Source organism: Leopardus geoffroyi, chromosome B3 (assembly GCF_018350155.1).
Source record: "Leopardus geoffroyi isolate Oge1 chromosome B3, O.geoffroyi_Oge1_pat1.0, whole genome shotgun sequence".
Lineage (NCBI taxonomy): Eukaryota > Metazoa > Chordata > Mammalia > Carnivora > Felidae > Leopardus > Leopardus geoffroyi.
The window spans coordinates 47,051,397-47,067,077 of NC_059337.1; the positions used below are offsets into that span (position 1 = coordinate 47,051,397).

The 15,681-nt window shown below is 41.7% G+C and overlaps 1 protein-coding gene across 1 annotated transcript; it reads right to left on the bottom strand.

Moving 5' to 3' along the window:
• Positions 1–1,531: 1,531 nt before the first annotated feature.
• On the bottom strand, positions 1,532–11,171 carry POLR2M (RNA polymerase II subunit M). The gene is made up of 4 exons (XM_045449612.1): positions 10,907–11,171; positions 8,558–9,193; positions 6,149–6,353; positions 1,532–3,692 (listed from the first exon to the last, which is right to left on the bottom strand). The coding sequence occupies exons 1-4, from the start codon at positions 11,017–11,019 to the stop codon at positions 3,546–3,548; spliced, it is 1,101 nt and encodes a 366-aa protein (XP_045305568.1). The 5' UTR covers positions 11,020–11,171; the 3' UTR covers positions 1,532–3,545.
• Positions 11,172–15,681: the final 4,510 nt, after the last annotated feature.

Below are 15,681 nucleotides of genomic sequence, written 5' to 3' on the forward strand. Positions count from 1 at the left end.
CCATGCCACAATGGAAAGGCAAAATTATAGGGCATCTTTTTAACTAAAACAATTTTAAAAGGATATGTTCAAGACTTCGGGTTAGGAAAAGATTCCTCAGACACTAAACATAAAAGATTGAGAATTTTGCAATTAAAATGAAGACTTTCTGTTCATCACAAACACCACGAAGAGAATTGAAAAGTAATCCAGAGAAGGAGAGGATATTGACAACAAATGTAACTAAGTAATGATTAGTATCAGGAATACATCCTCCAGATCAATGAGGAAGGAGATGAACAACAGTTTTGAATGACCACTTTTCCAAATGAAGAAATCCAATGACCAGGAAACATGAAGATGCTAGATGCCATCTCCGATTAGGGAAATGCAAAGTAAAACCAAAATGAAGGCCTACCATAAAAACATCACGTTGACTAAAATCCCCGTCTGGCAGATCAAGTGTTAGTGAACTGGAGTTCTCACAGGCGCTGGACAGGGGATGGTGGGGACACTAAACGTGAGAGATAACACACGCCTTATATCCCGGCAAGTGAACTAGATAAATACTCAACAGAAACGTGTTTATGTGCACAAAGATACTCGTGGCAACATCACCCATCCTCGCCCAAAACGGAAACTATCACAGAAGTGCCCGTCACACTCGATGGAAGTGGTGTTGATGAGATGGCACATCGCACAGCAATGACATGGATAAACCACACCTATACACGGCATGAATTTTATAAACAATGTTGAGTCAAAAACACCAAACACACATACAGTAGGATTCCATCTGTATCAGGCCAGAGTAGGCAAAACAAAATAATCATATTATTGCATACATCAATGGGTAAAAACCATTTTTTAAAAGGGGGAAAGTATTACTATAAAGTCAGGATAGTAGTAACCTCTGGGGTATATATAGGGTGTCAATAGGGGACACTTGGGGAGATTCCAGAGTCCTAGCAGTAGCTTTCCTGCATCTGGTTTGTGATTACGTAACTGTTTGCTTTACCCATTAAACTACACGCCTGTTTTAGGTACTTTTCTGTAGGTTATAGTTTATCGAATTTAAAAGAATGAGGGAGAAATTGTATACCAAATATTAATGCTGATTAAATCCATAATTATTAAAATAGTGCAGGAAAAACTGGAAGGCCTGTAAGCAGACCCATAGCACAAAAGACACATGGGAATTTCATATTTTATGACAGCATTTCAAATCAATGGGGAAATGATGGTTTATGATGCTGAACCAACTGGTCAACTATTTGCAAAAATTAAAATTAAATCTTACTTCCTATATCCCCACATAAACCTCAGATGGATTAAAAATTTCCTTTTGAATTAATATAAATATAAAAGTGAAATTTTAAAAAAGTACTAGAAAATAAGGACAAATACATTCCATCCTTGGGGTAGGGAAGGCACTCCCAAGGGTAACTGCAAAGGTAGACTCCTAAAGAAAACTTCTACACTGAAACACCACAAACTATATTAAAAAGAAAGTAACACCTAAAACAATAACATATGACAAAAGGTGGACATCTTAATTCATCAAGAATTTATAAACCAATAAAAACAGCACTCTCTCAAAGGAATTACAGTTATGAATAAGCAATGCTCAAAACAATGAATATAAATGGTCAACAAACATGAAAAAAACACTCACCCTTCATTAAGTAATCAAAGAAATACAAATTTTAAAAATAATCCTTTCCCGTAATTATTCAATTTGCAAACACTTGCAACAGCAATTTTCAGTTCTGGGAGTTTGATATTGCTAGCAGGTACATAAAGGGACACAACCTTTATGGTGAGTGATGTACATCAAGACTCTCAAACGTACCTACACTTCCAGCTAACAATTTCACTTCTAGAAAGGTATCTTCCGGAAATAAATCATTTTTGTACAAATGTGATTATCTTTTAAGACGTTGATCACATTGTTGTTTACAGTTTACATTATAACTGACAATCAAGTTCTTAAACAATAAGTTGGTGTCGCAAGTTATGGTACACCCATAAAATTGAATTGTAGCTATCTAAGATGCAAAATATCTAACATGGAAAATGTTTACAATACATAGAGCGGACTATGAAACAACGTACAGTATGATTGCATTATTGAAAATATAAACATATAGCTATGCATTGAAAAGTATGTAAAAGCAAAATATACCCAAACCTTAACAGAGGCTCTCTCTAGGTGATACGAATACAGGGGACTGCGTGTACATGCACGTGAGCCCTTCCGTATTACCTGGCTTTCCAGAAGTGTATTATTTTATTCTCTAAAGAAGAATTTTATGTTGCAAAATCCATTTACTATTAGTTTTTGAAAGCAGAAAGAATGAATTTGTTACCTCAGGGTATTTCTATATTTGCCGGGGGGGGGTGGGGGGACGGAGGTGTGGAAGGGGACGGAAAGCAGTAGCGGTGCCCGTATGTCCGTGATAGAGAACTGAGCCCTTCCTATCACACACCTCAATGTGTCTTCATGAAAAGTTCATATATGAAAGTCTCTTTTAAAGCAAGTTAAATTTAATTAAGCACCAGTAAAACATCACCATTAACATTATGAAGATGCTCTTATTTTATTCTTCCTTTCAACACTGTTTAAAGGCTCCAACAGAATAAACAAAGAAATCTCCACATAATCCTTCAAAATTACATAAACATGTATACATATGGGATGGAGATTTCTGTAATCTACATATGCTTCTTTGGGGCAGGGCTGGGGAGAGGGAAGCTATGTGTTGAAAATTCAATTGTCGCTTTAAAAAAAAAAAATGGTGTTCTTACCAAACTGAACTGGTCACCTCTTATGGCAAGCCTAAGAACAGCTATTCCCTTCCCCTACACAGTCACCCTAGACTTTTCCTGTATCTTGTGTTACTCCAGGCAAATCTGACCATCCAGAAAGATCCTCCACCCTCCAGCATCAACTAAAAGTACTCCTTATTCCTAATCAGAAGAAAGAGAACATTCTTCCTAAAGGGAAGACAGAAGAAGGAAACAAACATTTAAGAATTTTCTGAGTGCCTTCCTAGGTATTTCACATCCAATACCTCAACCCCATGCAAACATGCATAAAATTCTCTAGACTGCTCCCTTCCTTACTCAAAAAAGGAGGGAACTTTATCTTCCTAATTCATTTTAGGTGATGCCTGGGGCAACCAAATATTTCACTGAAAGACATGTAATAAATGCCATTCCACAGAGGTAAGAATAAGGAAAAGAGCAGTTACCCGCTTTCATTTGGCTTAGAGGAAAACAAAACCGTGCTTACTATGTACTAAAATATCAGACCAACACACAGCATACTGCAGAATTTTAATACAATATGGTTAAACACAATATTCAAATATTAACCTTCTTAAGCACATCAAAGTCCTCTCCTGAAAGACAAACTGGGCTCTTTTAATAGCTACCTTTGTGTAACTTTATAAAATTCCTTCCCTCAACAATGCCTGACACTGATCTTGATACTTGTTAGAAAGTCTGATGTGACCATGACATCTCAGCAGACAGAGATTCAGGCATTATCCCAATGCCCGTCTTCAGAACTCCTCACCAGAGGACTGATCATCATCTTCATCCCTTACTTCTCGGTACTTCCTCGAAGTCTCCCCTTCCGGATTATAGCTCTGCATCTTTATATTAAGCCTTTCAGCTAATTTCTGTGCCGCGAGCTTGGCTTGCATCTCCTTGAAAACAAAAATCGAAGCAAATAGTTATACATTCACATCTTCTTCCCTGCAATTTTTGCAATAGAAGTCCTCTAAAGAGAAAAGGAAATCAAGGGGCACACCGCCCCACTCAGTGCTCTCTGTAGCAATGTGACAAGTCTGAGGTTGTGCCCAGCACAGATACAAGCGGGCAATGCTGGGGAGAGCTACTAGCCTGCTACAGTTGCGGTCGCATTTCCAATAATAGACAACAGTGCACGGAAATACTCCCCCTCTACTTGGGAAACTGAGTAACCTGCTTAGTGCTGCAAGAGTTACAAACATAGGGGCGCCTGGGTGGCTCAGTCGGTTAAGTGGCCAACTCTTGGATTTCAGCTCAGGTCATGATCTCACGGTTTGTGGGCTTGAGCCCTGCCTAAGGCTCTGCACTCACAGCACAGAGCCTGTTCTGATCCTGTCTCCCTCTCGCTGCCCCTCCCCTGCTCCCTTGTGTTCTCTCTCTCAAAAATAAATAACCATTAAAACAAATTTTTAAAAGACAAATACGGATAGATTTTTAAGTATGTGGACACATGCACGTGTATACACAAACTCACAGGAGTCTGAACTATCAAACGTCAAAAAATCACTAACGCTGTTGTGTTGATCCTCCAAAAAAGAATCTTCTTTCCCAGATGAAGTCATGGCTTTTAGGCTTGAGAGTTAACATTCCAATGTCACAATGAAAATCAAGGGGCACCTGGGTGGCTCAGTCGGTTGGGCGGCCGACTTCAGCTCAGGTCATGATCTCGTGGTCCGTGAGTTCGAGCCCCGCGTCGGGCTCTGTGCTGACAGCTCAGAGCCTGGAGCCTGCTTCGGATTCTGTGTCTCCCTCTCTCTGACCCTCCCCCATTCATGCTCTGTCTCTCTCTATCTCAAAAATAAATAAACGTAAAAAAAAAAAAAATTAAAAAAAAAAAAAGAAAGAAAATCAAGCAACCAATACTAAAAAGCTGACTATCCCTCTCCAAATATTCCCAAGAAAACAGCTAAGCAACTGAAAGTCCAAGTACGTTTTGGACACTGGCAGTGTGCTCATGTACACCCATGGACATTACCGCTGACTGACTGATGGCAGGTGACAATGCCCATTTCTCATCTGGCTCTTCACTTTTCTCACGTTTCTGACCCTATGCCTGGAACTTCTTCAGGTCATTCCCTGAGGCCACGAAGATTCTGGGTGCGAGCTACTACTACTGTGACGAGGAACCCAGTGTCAAACGGAGGAGTTGAATTCAATTTAAAAATATCTTAGGACAGGCACTGAACATCATATAAACAATTTAAAAAACAATTCCCCACTGCTGCAGTCATAGCTAGGCAATAAGACTTTAATACACGAGGAAGAAAAATGGCTTTTAAAATGGAATGCCTTGAAAATGCCAACAACCCATGCCAATGGAACTTTTGTGAAAAGCCAAGACTGAGTAACAGCCTAGTTTTGTATTAACTGGGGGTATGGCACCTGATTAGAATTTAGCTAACAATACTAGGAACTTAAGCTGCTGTTCTCCTGGAGGTTCAAATTACTCCTATCTAAGTATATTGGACTCTTTCTTTTCTCCCTACTGCCCTCACACTTGTTTTCTCCCATCCCATTAGTCTGTACATAAACTGTTCATATATATGTTTAAAGTTCTCTGCAGAACTCCCAGCTCTTTGAGGAAAGTGCTATACAAAATTAAGTCACTAAAGCAGGCGACTAAAGACTCTTCTGTCTTCACAAGGGCCTGCTGATTATGCTTTCTCTCTTTTAAATGTTTGAGAGAGGACAGAGTGTTTGTGAGTGGGGAAGGTGGAGAGAGGGAGACACAGAATGAGAAGCAGGCTCGAGGCTCTGAGTTGTCAGCACAGAGCCCCACAGGGGGCTCAACCCCACAAACGGTGAGATCATGACCTGAGCCCAAGCTGGACGCTTAACTGACTGAGCCACCCAGGTGCCCCTGCAGATCATGCTTTTATGCTTAGTGTCCAAACGTCTGTTGGTAACACCACAGTAGTCCCCCAGGGTTATGCTCTTCCCTGTTTGGCAGGAGATGGAAACCTGAAAACACTTCCCTGATTCTACCACTGAGACTAGATTCTACACTGAGAATCTCTCACATGGGGTTTACGAGATACAAGACAGAGAAGTAAGACTTCTGCTAGCCTAACAGCATAGGCTTTAAGAGATGGGGAATTCTGCCTGAGTCTCCCCACATTTCCTCCCCACTCTGCTGCTGCTGCAGGTAGCTGGGATCATCTCCAGCTGGGCCCTGCAGACTTCCGAGACTCTGAAAACTGGAGGCATACACCTGAGAGCCAACGGCATTAGCCAGCCATTTCTCAAGCACCTACTCCCTTCTATTAAGTTCTGTCCTCTCTGAACTTGCTGGAGTGAACTCTGATTAGCAGCATCCAACACACACTCAAGAAACACATAAAACTCTTAATACCTCATAATTCTGTTTCTGCTGTTTCTGAAGTGCCACAGATTCTTCCAGGGAAAGCAGCTGTGTGGGCATATGGTGAAGTGGCAGGAGCCGAGCTGCTGTGATGTCATCAAGATGCTTCTTATCCCTGAGCCGCCTTTCTTCCAAGGAAATGGGAGACCCTGTTCTCTGCCAATGACTAGATGAATCATTTTGTTGTGAAGGTAATCTGAAGGAGGGAAAATTTATGTTCTGTCATCAGACTGTTTCCTTTTTATAGACACGTGTTTACAACATTCACACACAGAAGTGGCCTTTAACCTAGCAATTCATTCTTCTGCAAAGGTAATAGGAGTTTACCAATATTTCTATTTGTAGATACAAATCCTTCCCATTTTTAAACATATTTACTTCAAAAGCAGGAGTATTTAAATCGGCCCTTCTTTGGAGAGTGATATATGACAACCCACTGTTTTTAACAGATAATAGGTAGACTGACAAGCTCTTTATATTTTCCTTCTCTCTTCAAACCTTACACTTGAGCTGAACCACCAGTTTTGGTGGTTGTCAGAAAGGTTGTCAGAAAAGCTTTAAAACAGTGAATTCTGAGGAGTCATGGAATAATTAATGCTCACTGTGGGAATGAGGGGCAATATGGTGAGACATAAAGGAAGTTCAGGGGCTAGGGCATGCAGGAACAGCAGTAAGATAAGGCTGGGGAGTCGGCTGGGCCCAGTCTTCAGCAAAGAGTTCTGTTCTATGTACCGGCTTCAGATCTGCATTTTACTAACTTCATTTTGGCAGCAGTGGAGTGGATGGGCTGGAAGACATAAGACTAGAATCCAGAACAGGTCAGTTATAGCCCAAGAGAGGGATGAGAGCCTTCCCTTTTGATAGGAAAGGATGAAAATAAGAATGACTAGAGATGAAGGTCAACAAAATACATCAGGCGGGTCTTTCTGGCTAGCAAATATGAAGAAAAAGGAACACACCTTGGGGAAAAAAACCCAAAGTGGTGGCACCATGAACTTAGGGAATATAGGAGAAAGTCAGTGCAGGAAGAAGTGTTCTATCCTGCACATGATAAAGCTGAGGTGCCATAGAACACCCACATGGTTTCAAATATAATGGGCCATGTGGATCTCAAGTTCCGGAAGACCTAAGGTAGAGGGATAGGAGGGGTAGCTGCCAGCATCCAGGTGGTATTCTGGAGCCAGAAGAGCAGAAAAGGAGCCAAAGGCTGTTCATACATGGAATCCCTCAATCCACAGCTGACCAGGCCAGCCTTTCCTGATCTGCTTTAACTGTACAGGAGGCCCTCTGGCTCTCCCCACTCCCACCTACAGCTATATGGCCATAACCCAGAACCAGGATCAATGTATTCTCTGACCAACTAGATGATGCTTCTGGTTTTCTGTCTTCCCAGAAGTGAAGAAACCTACCTCACTGCACACAAGATGAAAGATTACCGACAGAGGGCACAAAGATTACTCTTTATTCTTAACTAAATTTTAATGTAATATAATCCTGGTTTTCTATATAGAAGAAAAAATGTTTTCAAGTTAAAAAAAAATGGCAGGGTTAAACTTTAGTCTCTTTATAGTAATTCTTTAATAAAAGTTTTAGGTACTTCTAACTAGAGGTTTTGAGTTTTTTCAAGAAAGACAGCAGTGATTCCACTTTGTATCTGATGTTACATCCTGGTAAATACAGGCAGGCACAGTACCAGTAACCACTCCCTGATTTGAATGTTACATCTGCATATGAGTGAATAACATTCTTTTCTCTTCAAGGAGCTTTTCTTTTTCTGGAGCCTCAGAAGCAAAACTATGGCAAGGTTAGTTTGCCAGTCCTGCCTGAATCTGTTTTTCAGTTTCTTTAACCCTTCTCGGCTCCCTTCCCCTTGAAGTTATTATATAGTTCAATGTTCTTTGAAATGTGTAAGGCTTGGGTTTTCATCTAGATCCTGAGCTCTTTGAGGAGCAGGAGCTTTACTTGTGTGTCACCCCAGCACCAGCTGCTTACATATCATGAGCACGCAGATATTTTTCACCGAGATGTCTGTAAGCTTCTAAAGCTGCTTTTCCCTTAACTTACCGTCTAATCTAAGGGGGGAGCTGCATACCAAAAAACTGTTGTGAAAAATAAAGTCATAATAAATTCTCTAACTCTGGGTTTAATATCAAATATTGGCTAAACACCCTGAAATTCAATACTCCACCTGCTATCTGAAACCTTTTCAATTCTGGCTAAAAACCTAAAGGATTTTCCAACATGAATCCTCCACCCCAGCCAGGCTGTTTCCACAATATGCTCTTACCTAACTATAAGCAGATCCCACACAAAGTCCCGCAAACTAAAAGCATTCTCCCAGTTTTTTGAGTTTAACAAAGAGTATGTTCCCGGGACAGGCCTGTTTCTGATGGTACTTACACATTAGTTTTAAATTTATGTGGTGGGGGCACTGGGTTCTTGGCTCGAATTTCTAGCACTTCCATGTAATGAGGCTTCTTCTGTGCCCCACGACAAAGCCCTGCCAAGTTCTCAGCACTCCTGTCCTGTTCTGAATGCTGTTCACCTGGGTCCGCAATTGTGATCCTTTGTAACCTATCAATAAACAGGTTGTCCGAGCTGCTGGAATGATCTTCTGCCTGACTTGAAACACGACGCTGGGGGAGACGCTCACCAGCTTCAGAAGAGGAAGGCACACTCGCTCTGCTACTGGGAACCGGGCACTTGCTCACTGTGTCCTCAACCTCGGGAGCCTCTTCATCGCCTTTGTGAGTAGGATGTGGTTGTGAGGTTGTTTCAGACGACTTGAAGTTACTTACAGAGGAACAGCCACAAACTGGAGACGAAGTATCAAGTATCTGGTCAGAATTCTGGGCCTTATCTGTGTCCACATCAACAACTGCAATTGCTTTTTGCCTTAGCTTATAGTCTAAACTAACAGGATGAAACAGTTCAGTTTTTCCTCTAACTTCTTCACGTTCTGCAATGGCAGCTTTCAGTTTGGCAAAAGAGTCTAAGATCTTTTTACCTCTGTCGGGCAATTTGCAAATGAATTTTCTGTTAAATGGAAAAAAAAATGTGTATGTTACAGCCATGTTTTTAAACTTGAGATAGAAAGACAAAGCATTATCCTCAAAGGGAGAAAAATCTATCTTTAAGTAAAAAATCTGATTTCCAACGGTCTCAAAAGATGAATGAAATAAGAGTCGTGATCTAAATACCCTAAAAAATAAGGGATGTAGGAAGAATAAGGAATATGCCTCATCTGTCTAAATTTCAGCGGAAGTATTTTAAGCATATGATAATACTCCATAAGACACTCCAAAAATCAGCAGTTTTTAAAGTGTGATCTCCAAGATCTTACTGGGGAGGGAAGGTGGATGGGTCTGCAAGGTCAAAATGATTTTGATAATAATACTAAACCATTATTTGCCATATCCATGCTCATTTTTTCATATGGGTACAGTGGAGTTTTCCAGAGGTCACATGATATGTGATGGTATCATTGCTCTGATGACTAATCATTGTGTATTCTGGTGTTTTAAAGATCTCTCACCTGTAATTCCTAATACACCAGTATATATCAGTAGATACACATAAAACAAAAGCTCCTTGGGAGGCTCAGTGAGTCTTAACAGTCTAAAGGGGTCCCAGAGACCAAAAAAGTTAATTATCTGCTCTAGATCAAAATCCCATTCTCAAAAAGTCCAAGCATTTGTCTCTACTAGAAAGCTTCCAAATGGTCATTTGACCCTTTTGCTAAGTGACAGAAGTTCCTTTTCAGATTCTCTTTTCTTTATCCATATAATAGATGGAGGGAAGATTATACCTCGGGTTCCCTATTCTATGTCTCACACTACATTCCTTCCCACAATTTCAACATTAATATTCCTCTCCAGTTGCAATTCCTATGTATTCCCAGCCTTCTCGCTCCTGATCCTCATGACTTCTCCAGCTTTTAAGTAGATAAAACTCTCCCCTCAACTCAGTACCCTCTAAATAAAATCAACCACAGAGCTATTCCCCTCCCCAGGTTTTCTGTTCTTATCAGCGGTTCTCTATACAGTCTGGAAACTTCAGCACTCTCTGTCACCTACATATTCAAATTATTCCATGCCTGATGTAGTTTTCCCAGTCCCATAACTACCTTTCAAATACAGCCCTCTTGCTGGGAACTTCGCTGGAAATAACCAACTGTCTTCTCCTATTCCCTCAAAACCATCCTGCACCAAGCTGCTAAAATAAGCTTCCTAAAAAAAGCGCTTTCATTTTATCGTTCCCCTGCTACCGTCAAGTCGGCCAGCTGAATGAGACAAACTTTTTCTGCCTAATATAACTGCACTTTATATCCTATCACTCTTACCCTTTCCTACGGTTCCTGTAAAAATAGGATCGAAAGATGAAATTGACAAGATGTCTTGGGCACGATACGGGCCCGCAGAGGAGCGGGATTCCCAAAGGATTTAGGACACAGACCCTCCCTTCAGGGAAGTAGTCAAACAATTAAAATCAACGCGAAGCTAAGAAACAGCTGAAACAGTAAGCAGCCTTTCAGCATAAAGCAATCTCCGCAGGCGTTACGTGCCAGACCAGGACGCAGCCGGCTTTGCGGCTGGAGGCCGTCAGCTCGCCAGCGGGACCGGAAAGGTCTGACTGAGGCAAGGTCACCTTCCAGGGTAGGGAACCCGATGTGGGGGAAGGCGAGGGAACGCGTCCCAAGAAGACCGAACCAAAGGAGGCTGGCAGTGACTCGGCGGGACCCAAGCTTACTCGTTGCGCAAAAGTCTCTCCTGGCGCTTCAACATCTCCTGCAGCTCCGCCAAACTCCGCCGCCCCAAGTCCTCGGGAGCTTGGGGCTCGAAGCCGCGGGCCAGCGAGGACATTCTGCGGGGGCTGAGGCTGGCGAGGCGGCGGGCACTCGGATTCCTCAGCAGCCCCCGCGGCTAGCGCCGGATCCGCGACCGGCGGGGACTCCGGGGCACGAGCGGGAGTCGCCATTTTCCCGGAAGAACAGGTCTTCTTCGAGCCGAATCGAGCTTTATTGAAACACCGGAAACAAACACAGGCAAGGAGAAGGGGGCGATGGGAAGAGCGGGAAGGGGCGGAAGTTACGGGGGGGTGGTGTCAACCCTCGTCTGGGCCCGCGTTTGCGACTTGTGTGTTTTCTCGGTTCATCAGCTCTTCGGGTTTATTCAGAAAGTGTTTGCTAGTGCAACTGTAAGCCCGACAGGTATCCACGATCCCTGCTGTTACGGAGTCTACCGAGGGGTGGAGGGAGGCAGAGATTAATCCGGTAATAATAAAACAATATAATAGTAAGATCGGTATGGGCGCTAGGGCAGGTGTTTCGAAGAAGTGGAATGTACATAGAAAACTGAGTGATGAGTTGGTTAGCCACTGATGAAGTTGGGGGAACGCGCCAGACAGGTTTTGGTCTATGGTGCTGCGTGCGTCCTAGCCCAAGGTTTAGTGAAGTCCTCAGATTAAAGTTGGAGGGATTTTTGAGGACTCTCAGTGGTCCTATGGCATTTGGAGCAGGACTTTTCTTCATTTGCTGCATGCCTCAGGTATTGCAAGACATTTGGTTGAGCCCACTAGTTTTATGGCACTCTGAGAGAGACCATCCAAAACACCTTTACTTTCCCCTCTGCCCCCCACCCTCGCTCTGCCAGTACAACACATATTTCCAAAGGTCTGCAAGAGATGATGATGGGAGGTGCTGTACAAGCCAGCTGAAAACCTCTTTCACAATTCCCTATTGTGCGTGTAGAAAAACAGGCACAAAAACAAGTATTCCCAGGGCACAAAACTAGTAAGTGACAGCATCAGATTTCACTCAAATGCCCAGCTCCTCTTTCTACCACACCAATTTGAAAATCTCCTTCTTTCACTTTATGCCTTTTTCTAAATGTTTAAAACTGTTGAAAGGTTTTTTTTTCAGGCTGTTAAGAGTACAGCAGTGTAATAAGCATCCCAAACAGGTCTTACCTTCTCTCTGGGGTTAAGCTATCAGAGCTGTGTCCCATAGGAAAGACTAGGAAGCTTGATACAAGAGTCACAACAGGTATCAACTGGGAGGTTTGGACACCCCCATAACCTCCAACACCACCTCCCCATTCTTTGATGTGGAAAATTTAAATTTTCTCAAACCTATGTGAAGTGCTATAGTAAACAGAGCAATTCCCTCATCAGAAGATCTAGATAAAATCTGAAACTACTCCAGGGAGTACAGCTGAAGCTATTTCTGTATCCTCCCAATCTCATCCATTCTACTCAGATTAAAGTATCAAAATTCTCAGCATAAGCCCCACTTTCAAGGACTTCAGCAACCTCCTCCAGCCCAGCTAAATAAGAAATACTTGAGTAAGGCCTTTGGGCCAGGTAGTTGTCCCCTGGTAAACTCCCCCAAAGACTCCCTCATACTGTCCCTAGGCCACAGCTGTAGGCCTTTATTCAACCCTCACTAGTGAACCCATTCTGGTCCTGGACAACAGGTGTCTGGAGGCCAGGGTGCCTTTCTGTCAGGACTCAGAATTTTGCCCCCTACTGTTTTCCTTTTGTGGAAAGCTGTCCCTCCTCCTTTAGCCCATTATAAGTCTAAGTTCAAGCTTCTCCTCCTCAAGCCTTCCTAGATTATCCCAGCCCCAATTGCTTTTTCTTTTGAGCATAACTATACCTCTTCGAGTGGAAACCTCAGTATAGGAAGCATATTGTTCCTCTCCAATTATGTTACCACAGTGATTTCTTTTTCCTTTCTAACAAAGTTGTAAGTCAGGGAGTTCTGTCAGTGAGTTGAGTTTGTACTTTTCTGTCTCTCCTAATGCATATGGCAGGTATTGATTGATGGAATCTACCTCTCTCATTTTTTCTCACTGCCTTTCCCTCGTGTTTCTCTTAATGAAATGTCCCTTTTATATGTACAGAATCTTAAGCTTTTTATAGAAGTATCAGCCATAATAATCGTGAAGATATTTTCAGTAATATGGGATAGAATTTTTTTTTTTTTTTTTTAAGAAATGAATTTTACGGGAACTTGGGTAGCTCAGTCAGTTGGGCATCCGACTGCAGCTCAGGTCATGATGTGATTAATGGTTGTGGGCTCCAGCCTTTTCTCAGGCTCTGCTGTTGACACCTCAGAGCCTGGAGCCTGCTTTGGATTCTTTGTGCCCCTCTCCCTCTCCCTCTCCCCCTTTCCTACTCATGCTCTGTCTCTCTCTCAAAAATAAGTAAATATTAAAAATTTTTTAAAAAAGAAATGAATTTTGGGGCGCCTGGGTGGCGCAGTCGGTTAAGCGTCCTACTTCAGCCAGGTCACGATCTCGCGGTCCGTGAGTTCGAGCCCGCGTCAGGCTCTGGGCTGATGGCTCAGAGCCTGGAGCCTGCTTCCGATTCTGTGTCTCCCTCTCTCTCTGCCCCTCCCCCGTTCATGCTCTGTCTCTCTCTGTCTCAAAAATAAATAAAAACGTTAAAAAAAAAAAAAAGGAATTTTATTGAAGGACACTAACATTGAAAATTAGTACACAGACATCCTATTATTAGAGCTGTGATAGGCATGTTCTATTCTTGTCTGTAATTGTCTCACAACTGCCAGGCGGTGTCATTTGCCACAACTGCGTTGTGTTGAAGTTAGCTCCTCAGGGTTGTATTTTTTTTTTTTTTTTTTTTTTTTTTAGCTTTAAATAGCCCTGACATGATACTATTATCTTTTTTTTTTTTTTAATCCAAGTTAGCCAACATATAGTGTAACACTGATTTCAGGAATAGAATTTAGTGACTGATCACTTAAATAAAACACCCAGTGCTCATCACAACAAGTGCCCTCCTTAATGCTCATCACCCATTTAACCCATCCCTATGCAACACTCCGCCAGCAACCCTCAGTTTGTTCTCTATATTTAAGAGTCTTTTATGGTTTGTTTCCCTTTCTGTTTTTATATTATTTTTGATTCCCTTCGCCTATGTTCATCTGTTTTTCTTAAATTCCACATGTGGGTATAATCATATGATACTTGTCTTTCACTGACTGATTTGGCTTAGCATAATACACTCTAGTTCCATCCACATTGTTGCAAATGGAAAGATTTCATTCTTTTTGATTGCCAAGGAATACTCCATTGTATATATACATACCACATTTTCTTGATCCATTCATCAATTGATGGACTTTTGGGCTCTTTCCATATGTTGGGTATTGTTGATAGTGCTGCTATAAATGTTGGGGTGCATATGCCCCTTCAAATCAGCATTTTTGTATCCTTTGGGTAAATACCTGGTAGTGCCATTGCTGGGTCATAGGGTAGTTCTACTTTTAATTTTTTGAGGAAACTCCATACTGTTTTCCAGAGTGGCTGCACCAGTTTGCATTCCCAACAGCAGTGCAGGAAGGGTTCCCCTTTCTCCACATCTGTTGTTTCCTCAGTTGCTAATTTTAGCGATTCTGACAAGTGTGAGGTGGTATCTCATTGTGCTTTTGATTTGTATTTCCTTGCTGAAGAGTGATGTTGAACATCTTTTCATGTGTCTGTTAGCCATCTGGATGTCTTCTTTGGAAAAGTGTCTATTCATGTCTTCTGCCCATTTTGTCACTGGTTTATTTGTTTTTTGGTGTTGAGTTTGATAAGTACTCTATAGATTTTGGATTCTAACCCTTTATCTGATGTGTCAGTTGCAAATATCTTCTTTTTACTTTTGCTGATTGTTTCCCTCACTGTGCAAAAGCTTTTTATCTTGATGAAGTCTCAATAGTTCATTTTTGCTTTTGTTTCCCTTGCCTCCAGAGACCTCTCAAGTAAGAAGTTGCTGTGGCTGAGGTCAAAGAGGTTGTTGCCTGTTTTCTCCTCCAGGGTTTTGATGGCTTCCTGTCTTACGTTTAGGTCTTTCCTCCATTTTGAGTTTATTTTTGTGTATGGTATAAGAAAGGGGTCTAGGTTCATTTTTCTGCATGTCACTGTCCTCCAGTTTTCTCAGCACCATTTGCTGAAGAGACTGTCTTTATTCCATTGGATATTCTTTCCTGCTTAGTCAAAGACTAGTTGGCCATACGTTTGTGGGTCCATTTCTGGATTCTTATTCTGTTCCATCGATCTGTCTGTTTTTGTGCCACTACCATAGTGTGTTGATGATTACACCTTTGTAATACACCTTGAAGTCCGGAATTGTGATGCCTCCGGATTTGGTTTTCTTTTTCAGCATTACTTTGGCTATTCAGGGTCTTTTCTGATTCCAGATAAATTTTAGAACTCTTTGTTCTAGCTTTGTGAAGAGTGCTAGTGCTATTTTGATAGGAATTGCATGGAATGTGTAGATTGCTTTGGGTACTATTGACATTTTAACAACATTTGTTCTTTTAGTCCGTGGAATATGGAGTGTTTTTTCATTTTTTTATGTGTTTCTTCAATTTCTTTCATAAGCTTTCTATAGTTTTCAGCTAATAGATTTTTCACCTCCTTAGTTAGGTTTATTCCTCAGTATTTTTTGGTTTTTGGTGCAATTGTAAATGGCATCAATTCCTTGACTTCTCTTTCTGCTGCTTCATTATTTGTGTA

What these genes read in the sequence shown, in the direction of transcription:
- POLR2M (XM_045449612.1), bottom strand. Translation starts at nt 11,019, where the DNA reads ATGTCCTCGCTGGCCCGCGGCTTCGAGCCCCAAGCTCCCGAGGACTTG. An exon ending in CATAAATTTAAAACTAATGT is followed by an intron (nt 6,354 to 8,557) that starts GTAAGTACCATC and finishes TCCCTCCTTCAG; the next exon opens with ATTACCTTCACAACAAAATG. An exon ending in AGCAGAAACAGAATTATGAG is followed by an intron (nt 3,693 to 6,148) that starts GTATTAAGAGTT and finishes TTTGTTTTCAAG; the next exon opens with GAGATGCAAGCCAAGCTCGC.